The 19923-nt window shown below is 36.1% G+C and overlaps 1 protein-coding gene across 4 annotated transcripts in view; it reads left to right on the top strand.

The window, feature by feature from the left end:
• Positions 1–17131, top strand: part of CNTN6 (contactin 6) — a gene marked incomplete at both ends in the record, with an annotated part of 232208 nt that extends 215077 nt beyond the window's left edge. For all 4 annotated transcript variants that reach the window (XM_080821633.1, XM_080821634.1, XM_080821632.1 and 1 more), the window contains 6 exons: positions 3790–4024; positions 4121–4236; positions 5883–6069; positions 15149–15261; positions 16025–16193; positions 17031–17131. In XM_080821633.1, the coding sequence (XP_080677759.1) occupies positions 3790–4024; positions 4121–4236; positions 5883–6069; positions 15149–15261; positions 16025–16193; positions 17031–17131 (921 nt within the window). The remainder of the gene's footprint in view (positions 1–3789; positions 4025–4120; positions 4237–5882; positions 6070–15148; positions 15262–16024; positions 16194–17030) is intronic.
• Positions 17132–19923: the final 2792 nt, after the last annotated feature.

The raw sequence follows: 19923 nt of genomic DNA, 5'->3' as shown, positions 1-19923 counted from the left end.
ATTACTAAAGGTTAGTAAATAATTGTTTTTGCACATTCAGTATGTGAGAGGAATGGGAAATCCTGTGTCTACTATTCTTAAAGAGAGGATGTGAGGATGTGAGTTACAAATATATATATATATATATATATATATATATATATATACACACACACACACACACACACACATATATATGTGTATATATATACACACACATATATGTATATATATATACACACACACACAGACACACACACATATATACACATATATATAATATGTATATTTCCATGATTTATAATGTCCTTTTTTTTAAAGCGGGTTTCATCAAACCATTACCTATGGGCCAGACCTGGCCTGCTCCCTGTTTTCATACACAAATTCCCCTACCACCACACCCATCCTCTCAGGTGTAAGGTGTTGCTGCTTTCATGCTGTTGCAAGAGACCATATGTCTCTCGTTGTTTAAAATAGTTACTATCTTGCCTTCTACAGAAAACATTTGTTGGCCTCTGTTTGTTAAAAAAAAAAAAAAATTTAGTCAAAGTCATTTGCTCTGTGTGTTTTTTCTTGGGGTATCAGATATATAGATAGCTACTTGCAGAAATTACATTAATGGATGCAGTTTCCCATGTATCACTTACGTTTGGCATCACATACATGCAGTTACTGAGCCAAATCCTTCTGATGCCCAAACTTTTTTTTTTTCTCAAACTTTTTTAAGGAATAGGTTATGTATATTTAGAAGGCGACGCATACATTAGTTCAAGCCACCAGAAGGCATTTAGGAGCTCTTTCAGTTCACTGAAGAAGAGCTACTCTGTTCCAAGCAGTGGGGGTCCAAAAATACATTTTATAAAAAGGTCTGCATGTTCAGAGGCCAACAGGACAAGATAGTCTTAATCCAGCATGGAAGAAGGTCAGGTACGGTACCACCCTAGCTCATCAGAACTAGGTTTTGAAAAAGAAACTGGGAGTGGAGAGACCATTCCAGGACCAAGTCACCACTGTTGTAGATAAGATCGTACCTGACGGGCTTTCAAAACTAATGCACAACTAATGCCCATTTTAAATTCAGTGAGAATCCACCATTAAGGTTTATAGATGACAACTTCACGGGTCATCCTAGGTTGCTGCTCATGTAAATACACCATGGTATAATCTGCCTGAAATAAATATCCTTCTTGTGTTTTCTCCAGTGCCAAAATAATGCGTATTTTGTGTTTGTCTGTTTGTTTTGGTTTGTTTCCAGCAACCTAGACATGCTATCTAAATTTCAGAAAGTAGTAAATGCCAATTCCTTTTTAAGGGTATCTTTATTCACATCTTATCATAATTTATATTCCCAGGTACTCTCAAGTTTGAGATGCTTGTGGTGAATATGTCGTATAAAATATGACTATAAGGTTAGGAATAATAGGATAAAGTACTATGGAGGAAGAGATAAACACCTATAGTGGGAGTTGATATATATGTATTTTGTAAAGGGTCTGTCAGGGAAAGTATTCAGGCTTCTGGGCCACATGTTCTTTCAGAACATCCAACCTTGCCATTGTCATCTAAAGCACCCACATACTGTAGATAAATGGACAGTTGTGACTATGTTATTTCCAAATCCAGCTGCAGACAAGATCCCACTCTTAGGTCATGGTTTGCTGCCCTTGGTCTAAACCAAAGATTCTGTTCTTAATCTTTACCAATCTTAATAGATTTTACTACCAGAAGAATTTCTGAATTCCTTTTTTCTACTGAACACTTCCTTTGCTTAAAGAGGGAGACTTCCGTCCTGACCATCTTAAACAGCTGTATATATTTTTCCATCATTTTCCCCTCTGTGCATATGGGAAGAAAAAATGGAGACCCTAAGTAAGTATCTTCCCCTCTTCCCTTTCTAAACTGTGTATGTTGGACTAGGGTCTTTAAGGAGGGAACATCGTGAGAAACACTGATTGTACTTGACTACCAAAAACTAAAGTCCTTCACTTTCTCAGATGAGCCAAACATCTTGATTTAATCTGTGAGCAGAGAAGCATCAAAAACAGATCAAATGCTCTAGCAAGTAGCTTAAGTTCTCATAAATCTCTTCGATTCCACTAAAAATTAACAGTTTTAACTCTGATCTTCCTGTGAAAGTGCTAATACAAGGAAACATTTTCTTTCCCCAGATTTCAGGACCTATATTTTTCTTCCTCTTTTCACTTTCTGTATTTGTTAGACTGTTCCACATGGCCAGAAACAGAGACCAGCTCAGGTCATCTCAGTTAATGGGGATTTATTTTAAAGCTATGTGGGAGGTAATGAGGATGAAAAGAAGTCTCAATAACCAGGCAGGCAGGTCAAATGAAGAACTGGAACATCGTTCATCATTGTTTAGAGCACGGTGGCTCTAGGCTGCTGCCAGCCGCTCTGGTAATCCAGCTCCTGCTCCAGTAGTCCCTCATGCTTGCACCTTGTTCTACCTGTTTCCTTTTCTTATGACTTCCTACTTCACGAACGGCTCCATTCTGTCTCTTCTTTATGTGAGTTATATAGCTTCCATTTTCTCTTGGCTTCTGCTGGCTCATTGACCCTCCTGTATTCACTGTATGTTTTCTACTTATTGCCTACTCTAAGTTTATGTAGGATTGCCCCCACCTGTGTTTCATACTCGAACTCTGTAGGGGAGAGGAATTGATGGGGTCTGTCAGCCACTCTAGAACATGAAGATTTGGCACCAGGACACCACACAGACAGTGATTAAGATGGGACCATTGATTCTGGTGCCCATTGCTGAGTAAGCAGATGTGGTCCAAGTCTCAGGATAATTTGGTACAATGAATGGATATGTATGGGTAAAGGAAGACCTCAGAAAAGGAGTTGTAGGTAGGTGGGACTCAAGCATTAATGTCCTATCAGGTATGCCTTTATTAGTCTTTCAAAATATTTGAAGAAGGAAAGAAAAGAAAGATATTTTTCTTTAAGAAAACCTAAATTTTTAGTTTTTTAAATACAACTTTCTTGTAAACAGGTAGAATATTTGTCTAAATTCAAGCATAAATTCATTTTTGTATGTTTATTTTATGTGATTATTTATAATATGTCATATCTGTAGAGTTCTGAGGACCTTATATCTATTTTTGTCTTGTAATTTTAAAAATAGTAAGTTAGGTTTTAAGTGAAACTTAACAGAATTTGGTCTCTGTGGGAATAAGCAAAGTTTTTTTGTTTTGTTTTTTTAAAAAATGTCAGGAAAAGTGCACGCTGATATTACTACTAATGAAGATGTGTGTTAAAAATTACTGAGAGGTCTTTTATGCTTTCGTGTTTGAGTAATATTCTATATTTCTTAAAGCAAATATTATTATATAACAGTTATATTATCTATATCTTATAAGAATTTGTTGAAAATTTCATGAAAAGAAAACATAGCTAGCCTTGAGATAGTTAATAAGTTAATTTTGTGCTGAGTTAAAAATTCATATCCAAATTATGTTTTAACTTATAAAATATTGCAATCTTCTAAACCACCTTTATTACATTTTGTTATTGCAACTTAATGAATAATCATGGAAAGAGATATAAACATGTAAAACCTGTTTTACATTTCCATTTAAATTTTTCATTTATTTATCTGAATATCTTTAATTGGGATCATTTTCCTAATTGTCAGTCCAAATAAAAGTATTATTGTTTTTTCAATGTTTCATTAAACAGGGTTAATATCCGTGTTTGTCTACATTGAAAGAATTGCCAAATAATCAATAAAAATTATAATAGCTCAATAAGATATTTTTGTAAATACTCAGTAATTGATCACTTCTGCCCAAGTCAATTCCAGAAGAACTACAGAATGGAGAGGAATTTGGGTACATCATCATGTTGCGGCCTGTTGGCTCAACAGCCTGGACCAAGGAAAGAGTACCGTCTGTAGAATCATCAAGGTTTGTTTATAGGAATGAAAGCATCACCCCCCTCTCTCCCTTTGAAGTCAAAGTGGGTGTATATAATAATGAAGGAGAAGGATCTCTGAGTACCGTGTCCATTGTCTACTCTGGGGAAGATGGTAAGTTGTGGTCAGCCATGGAATGGTCATACTTGGGCGTGTGCATATTTTGCATTTATTTCCATGAAGATGATTGTGTCTTTTTTTAAATGATAGAACCTCAACTGGCCCCAAGGGGAACTTCTGTCCAGAGTTTTTCTGCTTCGGAAATGGAGGTTTCATGGAATGCTATTGCCTGGAATAGAAACACTGGAAGAGTGTTGGGCTATGAGGTAGTCCACATTAATTTCACTTTTCCTTGTGAATATGCCAGCTAACCACACAACAGTTCTTGTTCAGCAGCCTATACTACCAACCTAGTTCTTAGCATATAACATTGTATGTCTATAGCTATCGAGGGGAGTGAGCAGAGGGGATCTTTCTAGGTGATCTCAGGCAAGCAAATTATCAAATGGTAGCCATTTTTAAGGTGACCAAGTGATTATCTTATTTATTTATTCAAATCACCATCATATTTGTTTCTTGGGGAATAATAAATGTCCAATCTTCAATGAACTTAAACCATAGGAGAATTTTACTGGGAAAGCTGTCTTTGAATTGGAGCATGACTTGAATAGATACAGTCATCTTGGAAAGGGCAGTTAAGTGATAAGAAAAAAACCTAGATTCTCCTTAATCTGTCCTTTTGTAGTCTGTATAGCATGCAGTAAATCACATTTATGGGCCTTAACTCTCACAGTCAAGCAATGAGACTTATCAATTACTTATTACTCTTTAACTTGCAAATCCAGTGACTCCCCAAATGGTTAATACATTTATTTTCTTTTGGAGTTAAAATAAATGCACAATTCTAAACTTTTTAAATTTTACCTTGTACTTTTTTTGTTGTTGTTATTGTTTTTAATGCAACTTCTCATCCAAAAAGAAAGAAAAGAAAGGAAGGAAGGAAGGAAGGAAGGAAAGAAGGAAGGAAGGAAGAGAGGGAGGAAGGGGAAAAGGAAAAAAAAAGAAAGTTCTATTCATATGATAGGTCTCTCTTCCTACTATAATCCTGAAATGCCTTACCTCTTATTTGAATCCTATTTATTTCTGGAATCTCATCTCTAGTCTCCTCTTTTCTTTGAACCCTTCTCTAATCACTCCCTGATGTTGTCTTTCCTCATATTCCCAGAGCATTTTTTTTTTCCAGTATCACGTCTTTGGAATGCATCCTCTGTATTCTAACCTCTTAACTAGATTGGAAGGGAATCCTAGGCAGACAGCAAGCTTTATTCTCTTTTGTCTTTTTCTATGTGCCTAAGTCAGTACTAATGTATAGAAAGAGTTTGATATAAGTTGAATTATTAATTAACCTGTCATTTAAACAACTCTAGAGGAAATGTCAAGGGTAAAACATCATAACTAAAGTCCTTGATTGAAGGCATGAATCTTCTTTTAGTCCAAGTTATTATATACCTTTTGTTAAAGATGATAACCTTTAGATAGCTCATGAAATACTTTCTTTTGGTATTCCTTTTTCTTCTTTAAAGATTTTATTTATTCATTTTATTTGGGAGGGAGAGGACAAAGGGGGAGGGACAGAGAAAATCCCAAGCACTGAGCACAAATCCCAACGTAGGGTTTGGTCTCATGACCCCAAGATCATGACCCAAGCCAAAATCAAATGTCTGGCACTTAACTGACTGAGCCACCCAGGTATCCCACTTTATTTTGGTATTCTAAAAAAACCTCTAGATTCTCTTATTTCTATTGTGAATTTGTATTTTTAAATTAGACTTTGATTATTTTGCTGTTGTTGTTATAAGCAAATAATTAGAAAATATTCTTCTATTTATGTTCCTGTTTCTTCCCATAACCTACCACGGTTAATAGTTGCTGAGAAATAATGAATTATTTGTTCTTTGTTTCTAATAATTAGGTGTTATACTGGACAGATGACTCCAAAGAATCCATAATTGGGAAAATTAGAGTCAATGGGAATGTCACAACCAAAAACATCACAGGGCTAAAAGCCAATACCATCTACTTTGCTTCTGTGAGAGCTTATAACACTGCTGGAACAGGGCCCTCAAGCCCCCCAGTCAATGTTACCACCAAAAAGTCTCGTAAGTATGCATCCCATAACAAGGACCAAGACTCATCTATAAATAGAAACATATTTGCTCAATCTCCATTTCATTCCTCCCACCTCATCATTTTAGTGTTTGGCTAGTTTGTCTTTTAAATACGGCCAATTGTTGAAACTTTCTGGTAACAATCAAAAGAAACCATTTTGATCTTTTTGAAATTCTGAAAGAGAAAATATTCTGACTATATAGATTAAAGATAGAAGAGTGTAATGTTTAAAAGCATAGGTTCTGATGCCCTCCCCCAATCTGAGTTCAAAACCTGACCTCTCATCCTTGGATTGTTGGGTGGTTATTTAAACTTTCAGGGTCTCGATATCCTCACCTGGAAAATGAGAGAAAAATCATACTTATTTTCTCACAAGTCTCTCTTCAAGAATAAAGATATGAAGAAAGTATCTAAAACATCCTTTAGAACATGCTAAGTATTAGACTGCACTCTGAGGTGATCCTAGCACTGCCAGATGTCTAGATCTTTCTTTATAGGGTAGCTTATCACTGCAGTGTACTTGGAAGTCCCTCACATTTAAGAATTAACTATTCTGCTTCTCTTTAACTCCCTTAATAATCAGCCAGCTGTCTTTTACATAGGCAAAGCCTACTGAATAAAGGATGAATAGTGGATTGTTGCTGTGTTTGTCCTATGAGTGAGTCTGGCATCAGACAAGTATTCTATAATATGAAGCACAGTGATCAAACATGATGTAGTAATAGCTGCCATATGTACATTTATGATTATATATTTGTATATTTCTTACATCTTGTAGATGAACGTAAATTATTGTGTTCACAGGCTTTTAAAGAAGAGAAATTTTTTTAAGACTTTATTTATTTATTTGACAGAGAGAGAGATCATAAGTAGGCAGAGAGGCAGGCAGAGAGGCAGGCAGAGAGAGAGGGGGAAGCAGGCTCCCTGCTGAACAGAGATCCCGATGCAGGGCTCAATCCCAGGACCCTTGGATCATGACCTGAGCCGAAGGCAGAGGCTTAACCCACTGAGCCACCCAGGTGCCCTATGTTCATAGGCTTTTAAAAACACATTCTTTGGTCTCTGAACCCTGATTAAAAAAGAGAATTCAAATATAGTTGCTGAATTTTGTGGAAGACTAAATGGTCACACAGGAGAAGTATATCTTGCTTTTAAATGCAGTATTCTTTTCTCTCTTGTGTATTGAAAAAGAACAGGTGGTAGAGCATAGTTTGAAAATCAAGTGATATAAACTTTTTCCCTGTGTACATATATTTGTCCAATCCAAAAAGAAATTAGAAATCATCTCAGTTCTTAAACCTTTGATTATAGAATACATGATCCACTTTTGTCCGCATCACCAGGCCAGCAGCCAAAGACTTGTGTTCTAATTCTGGATACTTCACTGACTCATGACCTGAAACAGGATAAGACATTGCACTTTTTCTTCTTTAATTTTCTTATCTGCTAAGTAAAAATTCTCTCTGCCCTCACTCTCCCCAAATTATTGATGAGGCAAAAATGAGGTACTGATTATAGGAGCACCTTGGAAAATACAGTTTCTTGCTAAGAAAGAAACAAACAGATGAACAAAACGCCTCTGGATCAGTCCATTTCAAGGGTAGAGTATGTGCAACCAACAGCTCTTAACCCAGCTCTCTTCCAATCCACCCAGTTGGGAAGAAATTAGGTCATGAGCAATCCTCAAGAACTGACTAGCTAGAAATATAGTTCTATTCCTCTTCCTGTTTTATCCCATGCTGACCAAATCAGTGACGCCATTGCCATATGCTGATATGAATGATTTGCTTCTGGAGTCCTTCTGGAGTCTGGCCTCTTCCAGCTCATTTGCAAATCTGGATGGAAATTTCCAGTCATACAGTAGTTTTAAGATTGTCCAGGCACTTCCTTCTAGCTGATTGAGAGATGCCAAACTCACAGAACATCTTGTGTGTCATTCAGTTTCTATCTTGGGCAAAATCAAGGGTGATTAGAGATGTGTAAAGATAGTATTTTTAAAAACCTCACGGATTTGTATCATGATAAATGGACAGACATGATAATGCAGTTGTTGAAGCAATCTTAAATCGGCTTAAGATTACATGTATTCCTGTTGACCAGTTGAAGGTAGACTGAGACCTGAACAATTAACTACTTTAAAAGCATTGTATGTATCTTTAAAAATTTAAAAAATAATGCTTTTCTGTAACTGGAATTTGCTAGTTTGATTGTTCATACAACTTAAATCAACCATGTATTAGTTTATGCTAACCTATCCTACGTGTTTAAGTAGAAAATTCATTTTTGACATGGTGATCTCAAGTTTGTTCAGTTGACCTACTTTCAGTCCTTGATACTTCAAGTGGGTTTAACTGAAATTTGGATTATATGCCAAGAATGTTATTGGTGGTTTGTTTGAGTGTTAACACATGATCATCTTCATCAAAGAGTGTGGAAAATATCCTTTGAAAACTGTTTGATTAAGGAAGAGTAATCTCCCCAAGATGTAATTTTAGAATATATCTGCTGAGAGAAAAAGTGAGATGAGATTCAGAAAATTTAAAATGAAGTTTAGTATTTTTAAGCATTCATCTTCTTTCTTGATTAAATCAAACAAATAAAAACCCTTATAATTCCTAATTTCTTGATAGCAATTTTGTTTCAATATTTCTGGAATTTGGCTTTCACTAGTCTGTATGCTTCAGTGTCATGATCAAAATAGCCAACAAGGACTGAGAATAAGAAGTTCTGCACATCTCCATCTCATCGTGTTTGAGTATAAATTAAACCTCTAATGTCGTTCTGTAGCATTCTGTGTCACTGACATTGTGAAAATGGGATACAAACTGTTTTAGATTCCTATTGTTGCTGTTCAGATTTCCATAATTTAGGGGTTTAAAACAATATGAATTTAGTATCATACCTTTCTAGAGGTCAGAAGTCAGAAATTAGTTTCAGTGGTTGGAAATCAGGGTGTTGGCATAGCCTGTGGTCTTTTCAGAGTGTCCAAAAAAACATTTGTTTCCTCATGGTTTCTGGCTGCTAAAGACCACCTACATACCTTAGCTGTGACCCCTTCCTCTGTTTTCAAGGCCAGCAGCTTTGTGTCTTCAAATCTGCCTGTGACTCTGATCCTCTGCTTCTGTTATCATATCTCCTCTGACTCTGGCCCTCCTGCCTCTCTCTTGTTCACCCATCTAAAGAGCCTTAATTTAATTGCATCCACACAGTCCCCTTTCCCATCCTAAAAAAAAAAAAAAAAAAAAAAAAAAAAAAAAAAAAAAGAGGAATTACAAGGGTTTTTATTTCTTTGATTTAATCAAGAAAAGAGAGAGATGCTTAAAAATACTAATCCCACAAGTTCCAGGGATTAGTATATGGAAATGTTTATTCTGTTGATCACAGTTACAAAATACTGAGCATGTCTATATCCTGAGCCCTGTGTTAATTTTCCACATACATTATCTCACTTAATTCTTAACAACAAATCAAGGAATTCATATTTTAATTCCTAGATATAAGAAAACAAATGCTTAGAGAAGTTCTTTGGGCATCTGTCAGACTCAGACACTATGAACATGGATCCTCTGAATCTCTTCATCCCATGAACGCTGTGTTAGTTTGTAATCTTCATCTCTAACCATCTAAAATAGTCCCTGTCTCTCCAGATCTCAAATCTTCAGTCCAAACCTCAAACGGTCTTTAGATTTTTCTTCCTAAAATGGAATCACGGCCTATTCTTCTTCCAAAATGTCATTGTCTCCTCTATGCCACAGAACAAAAGCTAAGAGAATCTTTCACCGTCTCTCCCAAACTCCCTTTCTCTCCTCATCCAGCCCTGGCAGCCCCAGACTTAGCGACTACAGTTTAACATGCCCCGTCTCACTGCACGTACTCTCTCAGTGTGTCATGCTCCTGCCATACCTGTCAACGGTCACATATCTTTCCTCCTGATCTGTAAATTTCCCATATTTTCCCACTTAATGTATTTGCATTTTTCTGGATGTTCCGTGACTCTGGCCCATTGTGAGATAGTGTCGCAAGGAGATAGGGACTCCTGAGTGAAAGAAGGTTGGCTGTGAGTCTCAGCTCAGCCATGTACTACCTGTGTAGCAGATCTAATTCCCCCATAACTCAGAACCCATTTTCTCATCTGAAAAACAGAGATGATGATACTTTCCTCTGGAGTTTGCTCTGAGAACTAAAGGATATTATGAACACCAAGGTGCCCCAGAGGCTGCCTTACAGCGAGAGCTTAGTGCACGGTAACATGTATTATTATACTTCTTCTGTAGTGATTTCACTCTCTGCGTTTCTTAAAGCAGGAAAGCGCTTTCTACTTTCTTTCTCTTGATAAATCATTGTAGAAATTTTCTTCAAGGGTCATGAAAGGACAGCCAAAGTGAAGATGAGGAATGGCTTTAATGAAACATTGAAGATAGCTCTGATTCCAAATGCTATCCCTGGATCTAACTTTGATTTTCCATGTCCTTGAGATGACATCAAGATTACCTCAGAATAGCAGTGACAGCAAGAAATTCTGCATCCATCACACATTCATACTGTCACTGTCTAGATTTTCAGTTTGATACTTGATCATCCATTGTAAATTCTCAGAAAGCTAGCTCACATTTACCAAAATCTCTGCCTATTCTGATTGGGTAAGCTTAACAGAAAACAGAGCGTTTGTTCGGAAATACAATGATTCAGTCAATCACCCAAGAAAATAGTGCCTCCAATGAGCTATGCGCAGGTTAGTGCCTGATGGAGATTAAAGCTGCCGAGATCTCTGCCTTCAGGTAATTTCTCTTTTAGTGTAGAGGCAACCTAAAAGAACACAAAACAAAACAAAAAAATTTCATCTTAGATTATGAAAAATGGTACAAAGAAAATAAGAGGCTGAGATCTACATTAAAAAAGAGGACCTATGTGATGAAGGGTATATATTTTGATATGATGTAAAACATGAAAAGGAGCTAGTGGACAAAGGGATCTCCAAACAGAAAGAACAGCATATGCAAACTTCTGAAATCTTTTTTACTATTGTTACTAGTGATGATGTTGGCTTTTTTGCTGTTGTTGTTGTTTTTAAAGTAGTTATCAGTGATTTAACAGTATCATAGCTTAGCGAAAACGATATATTTCCAAAAGACAACTGAGAAGCATTGTAAATATATTGTGATCCACAGGGATATCACTTAAACAGAATTTAGATATACAATCAAAGGGATAAACATATTTACATCAATTCCAAGAAGAAAAGAAAAAAAAAAAAAACCCCACAGCAACAACACTGCTTATATAGAAAGAAATATTCAGACCCAGCGACACAAAGTGTTTGCAAATTTTGGCTCAATTTGGCCCCTGTCATTGAAGGACTAGTACTCTGTACTGGATTTTTCTTGCTGTAAATTTGCAATCAATCCATATTTAGACATAAAGGAAGCATTAAGCTTTTATTTCATCTTGCACTTATGTTCTTTCTCTCTTGCCCAAATGTCAACCCCATGCTGTTACTTAGAAGTGTAACATAAGAAGTTGTTTTTGAATTGAGTTCACAGTGTGAACTACAGTTGAATATAAATGCCATCTACAGAAAAATTGATCACAGGGAAACCATTAGAGCTGTAGAGGGCTAGTCTAATGTTGCTCTGTCATTTGATTAATAGAAAATGATTTAGTCTTTGAAAATTGCCCAGAAACATTTTTGAAATTAGAAAAATGCTTGTTTGTTGAGTTTACCATTGGCCAACGTGATACAAACATCCGTGGCCTGTGTTTGATATTATCCATGGTACAGTGTTTTAGATTTCCAAGGTAATAGAAATCTCAATGTCATAATAGGTGTTTGAAATCCAGTTTAATCAAGTAAATTAAGCTCTTGAAACCAGAATAGTTAATAATGTTCATATTAAGCAACTTTCTAAAGCAGCTTTCAGAAACTTTTTATTTAAATACTAGACAAAAAGCATTGGCAATGGAGTCATCCTCATGGACAAAGATAAGAAAGATGATAGACTATGATAATTTCCCAGATAATTAGCTAAAACTCTACCACTTTATCTGTCTTTCAAAAAACATATAAAGAACCCAAGAAGAACAGTATTATTAAGGGCAAATCTTATTTACCCTAGTTATAGTTAAGAAGCGGATCACTTGCAGACTTTGGAATTGTATTATTACTAACCATCTGCTTTGAACACAATTGAAAAATTGATCATGTCGTAAGACCACAGTGGAGTATTGTTACACTAAGGAAGGAGAATTAGCAGTTACTCTATTTTTTAACATGTACCACTAACCAAGTGAAGAACATTTCATATTTTCGTATATATAAGCTAAAAATCTTAGAAATTAAGAGATTTTGTCTCATTCCAAAGATAGAAAAACCAGGCCTCATGGAAGAGACTAGATGCAGACTCACCTCTCTCTGACTTTTAAGGCCAGCACTTCCTACCTCCCAGATAGCAAGAGAGAAAAGCATTCTCAGTGATCTGTGCCATTGGCCATTCACAGCAAGAACTTATTCCTGAAAGAACTCTTCTCATTTTATGTCCATAGAATATTTTATGTATGCTTTGGTAGATGAAGAAACAAATACAAACATTTTGGTGTCATGTCCCTAGTCATAAACTCCTTGTCCACATGGTTGATAGAAGCCAGTTCTGTCTCCCAGCCTGGAGCTTCCCCAGTGGATTCATAGTGTTGAAAACAGTGCTTTTACTCTAAATAAACAAACAAAATAGACACTGAAATAGATGAAAACTTCAGAGTCCATCACTGCCAGTGACATCTAAGAAGTAAATTTATATTTTCTCTGTATTGATTCTATGATGTGGTTAATGTTAGTGCTTCATTTTAAAGAACAAAGGTAAAAGAAATGTGCCACAAGAGCATACTAGATATTAAAACTATGATATCTTGTGAGAATTTTTATATTATCTCTTTTATAACTGAGAAAAAGATTAGAGAGGGCACTCTGGGATAGTTCAGGCAGAATAGTTACAAAATAATTGTTGTTGACATCTAGTCCTTCAGAAATAAATATATTGACAAACATGCACTCAGTGGTTACTAAGTGCAAAACTCTTAGGCCTTTAAGATTGGGCTTATATTGTCAAGAAATGTCCTAGGGCATTTTTAATCCAATTGGCTTGTTTATCTTATAAATCATATGAATTGCTGTAGGTTTGGCCATGGCAATTGACCTTGATTATAGGAAAGCATGATGAATAGATTGGCCACATCGTGTCACCTATGTGCCTGCACACGGCCCAGGACATAGTCAATATAATCTGAGAAAATCACTCAGGACTCTGAGTGGTTTTTCCTTAGCCATCTTTTATAGTCATTTATTCCACATGTATGAATTCTATGTCTCCTATATGCCAAGCACCGTGCCAGTAGTTGGTAATACAGAGTTGGACAAGGCACATGCCCTCAATAAATTTAAAGAAACTCGTGATCAAGAATAGCTATAATTCAATGTGACAAATCCATTACAAAATATGAACTGAGCCCCACTGGGAGCAGAGGGGGAAACATTTATCTCTTGGCCGTGTCCCAACTGAGGTGTAAGTAACTAGGTGAACAAGAATAATGTCCTTGTAGGTTTGTGGTAACAGGGAATATATGGTAATGCAATGTCAGACACCCTGAGACTTTTCCAGTGACATATAAGAGAATAAATAGCAGTTGAGTCAAAGCTCTAAAAGAAATCATTTCCATTTCCATCAGTGTTATAATGAGTTAAATATTATGCTCATTCAGCCTCACAAATTCAAATAAGATGCCAAAAACATCTTGCTGGGTAGTTTTATCTTTGCCTCTGCTTTCCAGCTGAATTATTTTTAATCTCTCCTGTTCCCTAAATCTCAAAAATAATCATGTGGACTCAAATCTTTGGGAAGCAGCATGTTGTCATGGAGGAACACCAGCTTGGAAATCAAGAGACGGGGATTCTGTTGTGACTCAGTCACCCTTTAACTGCTTGCTTTTGGATAAGTGGCCTCCCAACTTGGACTCTAGTTTTCTTGTATGTAGAAATCTCCAGCTGCACTAGGTCCATTACCTTCGAAGACTGATTCTAAAGTCATCTTCCCTTTTACTTACCATCTTTCTGTGAGACAAACTTAATTTCAGGGAACTAAAAACTGCATTTTGGATTTAAAATAAATGCCTTTTGGTATGATCACCCAGTTTGTGATGGTTTTCTCTTTTCTGGGTTCCCAACAGCTCTGTACTAAATGACATGCATTCTTCTCACTATCTAGACACAACTGACTAGGCTAAGATAAACATGGCCAAGTTAAGTCAATCTTCATCTTTCTCCTGGGACTTCTAGCCTGGACTCTCTCTGAACAGAGTAGGTTTCAAATGTCAGATACGGAGAACAGTCATGATTTTTGCCGCATTCACTGAGAATAACAAAGAAGTGGTCTATGGCAAGGTGAGCATGCAGCAAACATTACCATGGGAAGAGGAAAGAAGAACTTCTTGGCTGTTTGACATTTTTATTTTGTCCCTCTTGAAGCTCTGCTGCATTTTGCCAAGAGTTCTAAGAAATTCCCCAGTATGCCTCATCATCTCTTACCGTTTTGCTTATCACATCTTGTGTTGATCATATTACTTAAAGTCAAAGAGTCCTAACTAATACAAGATTAAAAAGGAAAAGACTACTAGGAATTAACACTACTGTGTTGATATGTATAAAAGGTTTGCAGCCTGAATTTGCGTGACATGCTCTTTGATTGATGACCAAATGGAACACTAGATAACAGAGCCCTCCATCTATTTAAGTATGGTAAAGTAAACAAACTCAGCAGCAATGATTAATAAATTAATACTGGACATGCAACAAGCCATTATTAATTTATAAGTTTGTCACAAAGATGGTCCCAAATGACCAGAATTTAAATGAATTTGCTTATTCTGATTAGAATTAATATGATATTTCAAATGACACTGAAAACATTTTTGCTGCTTCTATGATAATCATCCAGGACTTATTTTCCCTTTTCTTGTTGATGGGTCATACAGTAACCATGAGCTAATTAATATTCATTTGAATCTTTGATTATCTCTTTAAAGCTCCAAGCCAACCACCGGCTAACATTGCCTGGAAGCTGACAAACTCTAAATTATGCCTGAATTGGGAGCACGTAAAAACCATGGAAAATGAGTCTGAAGTATTGGGCTACAAGGTGAGTATTTTGTTTTTCCTATAATAATATCATTTAAGTTACTAAGAAACCAAAGTGTTACAACCAAATAAGAAACAAATTTATGCATGTGAAAATACAGGAATCTTTTAAAAAAATTTGAAAAATACTTAGCATTGCTGCTTTCAGATTCTTCATTAAAAATGTTTATGTTCTGAGGACAGCAATGTGTCATGGAACAATAAGAATTAAACTATAATATGCAATAATTTTTCTTCAAGTGATTCCCCTTGCCATCAAAATATAATGGTGTGTGTGGGTAGTAAGGTGAGATGAGAATGAAGTCCAAGAATATATTCAAATAGAATTTCTAGAACTTAGGCTGCAGTAGGATGTGAGCTTTTAATAACATAAAAAGAATCTAACAAGAGTATAGCCAAGTACCCAGAGCAGATTATTTCCATCAGTGGTAATGGGCAACATCTTCTGGCAAATGCACATATTCAGACATTTGAAATGGGTCCAAACTAACCAGTGACTTCAGAGGGAGCTCCAAAGTTAATAGCCTCAAGCTATTTAATTAATAGAGAAAAAAAAATCTATTCTCATTTCAGAAGCATTGGCCAAAGACAAAATCTTTTTTTTTTTTTTTTTTTAAATGACTGAATTTAAAGAAAAGTCACAGACTGGATATTCCCATTCAAGGAGTACAGCATTTATTCTGATATGTCTCATACTGTTCCATGAGAATCTGGATGTTAAAAAAGTGACATGTCCATTTAACTTGATTCACCATTGTATTCAGATTCTGTACCGGCAAAACAGACAGAGTAAAACACATATTTTGGAAACAAACAATACCTCGGCTGAGCTTCTGGTTCCGTTTGAAGAAGACTACTTGATTGAAATAAGAACAGTTAGCGATGGTGGGGATGGAAGCAGCAGTGAGGAAATTAGAATTCCAAAAATGTCAAGTAAGTTGAATCACCATCGCTGTTGTAGATTCTGAATCTAGACAGCTGCAGCATGAAATCTAGGCTCTATGAATGTTGGGTGAAAAAATAAAAGGTCTGTGTTTCCATTTTCAGTTGTGAACAAGAGGTGATGAGTCAAGTTTTCTTTAAATAATCCCTCAAATGTGCAACATGCTTACATGTTATAAACAGTTTTATGTTTCTTCATTTGAATCTCAAAAAGAAAAAAAAAGCAAAAGAAAACACACACAACTGTATGTCATTGGTGCAGAATTCATTCTATTGGCACAAAAATCAGAAAGTTTTTCTCTGGGTACTCACGGGCTTCTGGGAGTAAGGATAGAAAATACGGAACACATGTACTTTTACTCCTATCCCCATTTCTGCGGCAGGCATCACTAATCAATCATGACCTGCATGCCGAGCTGAGTTACAAATCTCAAATCCTCTCAACACGGTGTTCTAAGCAGGTAACACCAATCAGTCAGATTTAACATGTAATTATCGTTTATTATTTCTGCTTCAGAGGAATCACTTCCTCAACTGCCTGAAGTTGTAGCTGGGTGAAATCATCAGCCACCACACATTGGCAAATCCTAAGCTGCCCTCCAGCCAGACTCGGCCAGTTTAGGCATTTTTCTTGTTCATTTTTACATTTAAAACAGATATCCTAGAACCGAGAGCTAATGACACTTCCTAAAATTAAATGTAATGTAAATATAGCAAGTGTGCTAACACATGTTATTAGAAGAGAAATGATAGTATGCATGAAAACTTAATCTAACAAGCAATTTTGTTTTTTCTCAAGATATTTTGTTTCATTTTTATGTTTTGCAGGTTTGAGTTCCAACGGAATTCCAGCCTTAGAACCTAGCATCTACTTCTTGTCAGTTGTCATCATTTTTTACTGTTTTACAATTCAGCCACTTACACGATGAATGAAACCATAAATCTTTGAGAGTTTTTTGAAAGGAAATCATTCTGTAAATAAGCTCTCCAGCCCCATCACAAAATACGTGATTAATACAGACTTGTTTGGAAAGGAAAAAAAAAAAAGTGTATATTATTAAGCTCCTGTAAATATCTATGGTACATTAATAAAACAGTTTTAAAAACTTTTGAATTTTAAAGTTCATACATGATTACATACATTCAGAAAGTGCCAAATAATCTCTGGAGTTTTAACTGCTGTGGCTTTTAAGTGACTTCTATGGGAAATATAAATAACTCCCCTCGATGACGATGATGAATATGAAATAGGTTGCAGTTAGCATAGGGAAGATGTATATTTTTTTATATGCTCCAGGCAATTTACTTCAGTATTAAAAATGTTCACCCTACTTGGAAATAAAATGTAATTATTTGTTTATAGCTGGGATTCTTAAAAATGTAAGCTATTCCAAAGGGTGATGATGTGCTTTCACCTCTAAATTAGGTGAGGCTAGGAAATAGTCATACCCGATAAAAATGTATATGCATGATGTTCTTTTTGACTCACTTTTTTAGGAGGTTCAGGAAAATAATGACAGGAAAAAGTGCTTTATGGCAAAGAAAGAAAAAAGAAGGGAAATAAGCACCCATCTAAAACAATGTAACAACTCTGGTATATAACAGGTAACTTCTCACTGCAAAATTTAATTTTTTAAATCAATTTTGAATTCTTCTATGGAAAAAGTTGCCTGACCAAATCTCAGGTAATTATTACAAATTGTTAGCAAGCGAGTGGGCTTGTTTTCATACAATAAATAAATCTAGTAACAGAATTATTTAACCAATTTTTTGACATTTAGGTCCATATATATATAGTCCATCTTCCCTGCAGCTATGAAAATAATCCTACACTGTCCAAGACTTAAAAAGATGTTTGCAGGTCGACTCTTCTCTAAGGTGAACCTATTTGAGTCAGTGGTCCTACTTCTTGGAACGGCATTCTGGAAAAAGCAGTCTGAGAGAAGGTAAGGTTAATGAGTAGGCTAATGCCATTCTATGTGGCCATCCGTTTCCTTCATGAACAGCCTTGAGGAGTTTGGCCTCCTGGCAGTCTGCCCTCACTGCCAGCCAATCAGACTTGATGTCCTGGGGAGCTAGGATTGAGAAATGGTCACACTAGTTTTGCCTTCTTCACATGGTGCGACCTCTTAATTATGTCGAAATATTTGAATTATCCTCACAACCCTCAAATCACACAGTCCTCAAAATTGGATTTTGTCCTTTTCATTTCTGATGTATTTTAGAGCTGTTTAAAATACCCAGTGTAGTCAGCAGCAGATGGACAATGACTTTTCATCGTTCGGAATTTCTCCCCGCCTGAACAGTGTGTCAAGCATACAGTACAAATTAATGAGCCTTATTCTCCTCCATGCCCTAAGATATGGCTGTGCTTTGATGGAGCAAAATAAATAAGCAATAGCAAATGCTGTTTGGCACTCTCATGCTAACAGCTGCCTGTCCACGCCACAGCTGTATTGACCAGAAATACCAGGCCCACATGGTGTCAGTGGATTCCTCAACTTGGTGAGAGACAAGATTTGTATCATCCTCCTCAAAGCAGATACTGAGAGTTAAAAATACTATGAGATTTTTGTTTCCACTGATTAAACGAATTAGATACATAGTCATGTGTACAAGTCTGAAGGCAAAAGCAGTTCTTATCAGTAACTCTTACAGGTTTGGAGTTGTGCTTTCACTCATGATTGTAGGAGTATTAAAAGTATGCATTATTCAATATCTAATATTTATCCCATACCAAAATTTTTGGAATCCAATTTAGCATTAATATTCAATAACATCTGCTTTGTCTCTTGATTGATTTGAATCTCTACTCTTAGTGAGGCCTGGACACATATTTTAACATCCCCTTATTGCTAATATTAGGATTAAAGGACATAATGTGCAGAAGTGTTTAGTGTAATGCATGCAACGTTTAAAACTGTCAACAAATGGAGCTGCTGTCATCTGCTCATATGAACTAGACACCTAACGAAAGAAGTTATTGTATTGCCTTGAGTGCCTAATAGACTATGAAAAGATATTCAGCCTATATTTATGTCAAAATCCAAAAATGTTACAAGAAAAATGAGTAGTCCACCTACTCCCGACACTAAATGGGACTAAAGAATGGAACCAACGATGATTCCATCAAGCCATTTCAGGAAGATATTCTGTGTGATGTAGGTACTTGCCCGATATTTAGGAGAGACTTCTAGTGGACCCCTTTACCGAACAAGTACATTGCTGTTAAAAACTCTTATAAACACGATAACTTATTTCCATACTTCTTACAGGCAGGAGAAAAAATGTGGTTGCGCCTGGAAACAGCTTAAGGAGGAAAAGGGAATAAGGATTAGGAGACTTGACACAGCAGAATTATAACTTTATAATCCTATGGGCTGCCAGGTAATATTAACTTCAGATCAGCTCCCTGTCCTCTGATCTCCTATTCTTCATACTAAAATCCTCCCAGGTCAGTGTCTCTTTTCTAAGTGTACACCAGAAGGTGGCCCATAAGAGAACATGCCTGTATCTTTAACAGCAAATCCAAACAGTGAGAGTTGATCTGGAATCCATCTGTATTTCAAATGCAGTAAAATAACTATTCTCTAGTAAGTGAATCTACTTTTATTAAGCCTCTATATCTTATCAGTCTAGACTCCTTCTTGCGATGTTAACTTTTAAACATTACCCATATGTGATAATTATGATGTTATTTGCTATAGAATTAAATATTTAA

The sequence above is a fragment of the Martes martes genome, assembly GCF_963455335.1.
Source record: "Martes martes genome assembly, chromosome: 1".
Lineage (NCBI taxonomy): Eukaryota > Metazoa > Chordata > Mammalia > Carnivora > Mustelidae > Martes > Martes martes.
This window is presented reverse-complemented; position numbering and strand designations above follow the sequence as displayed.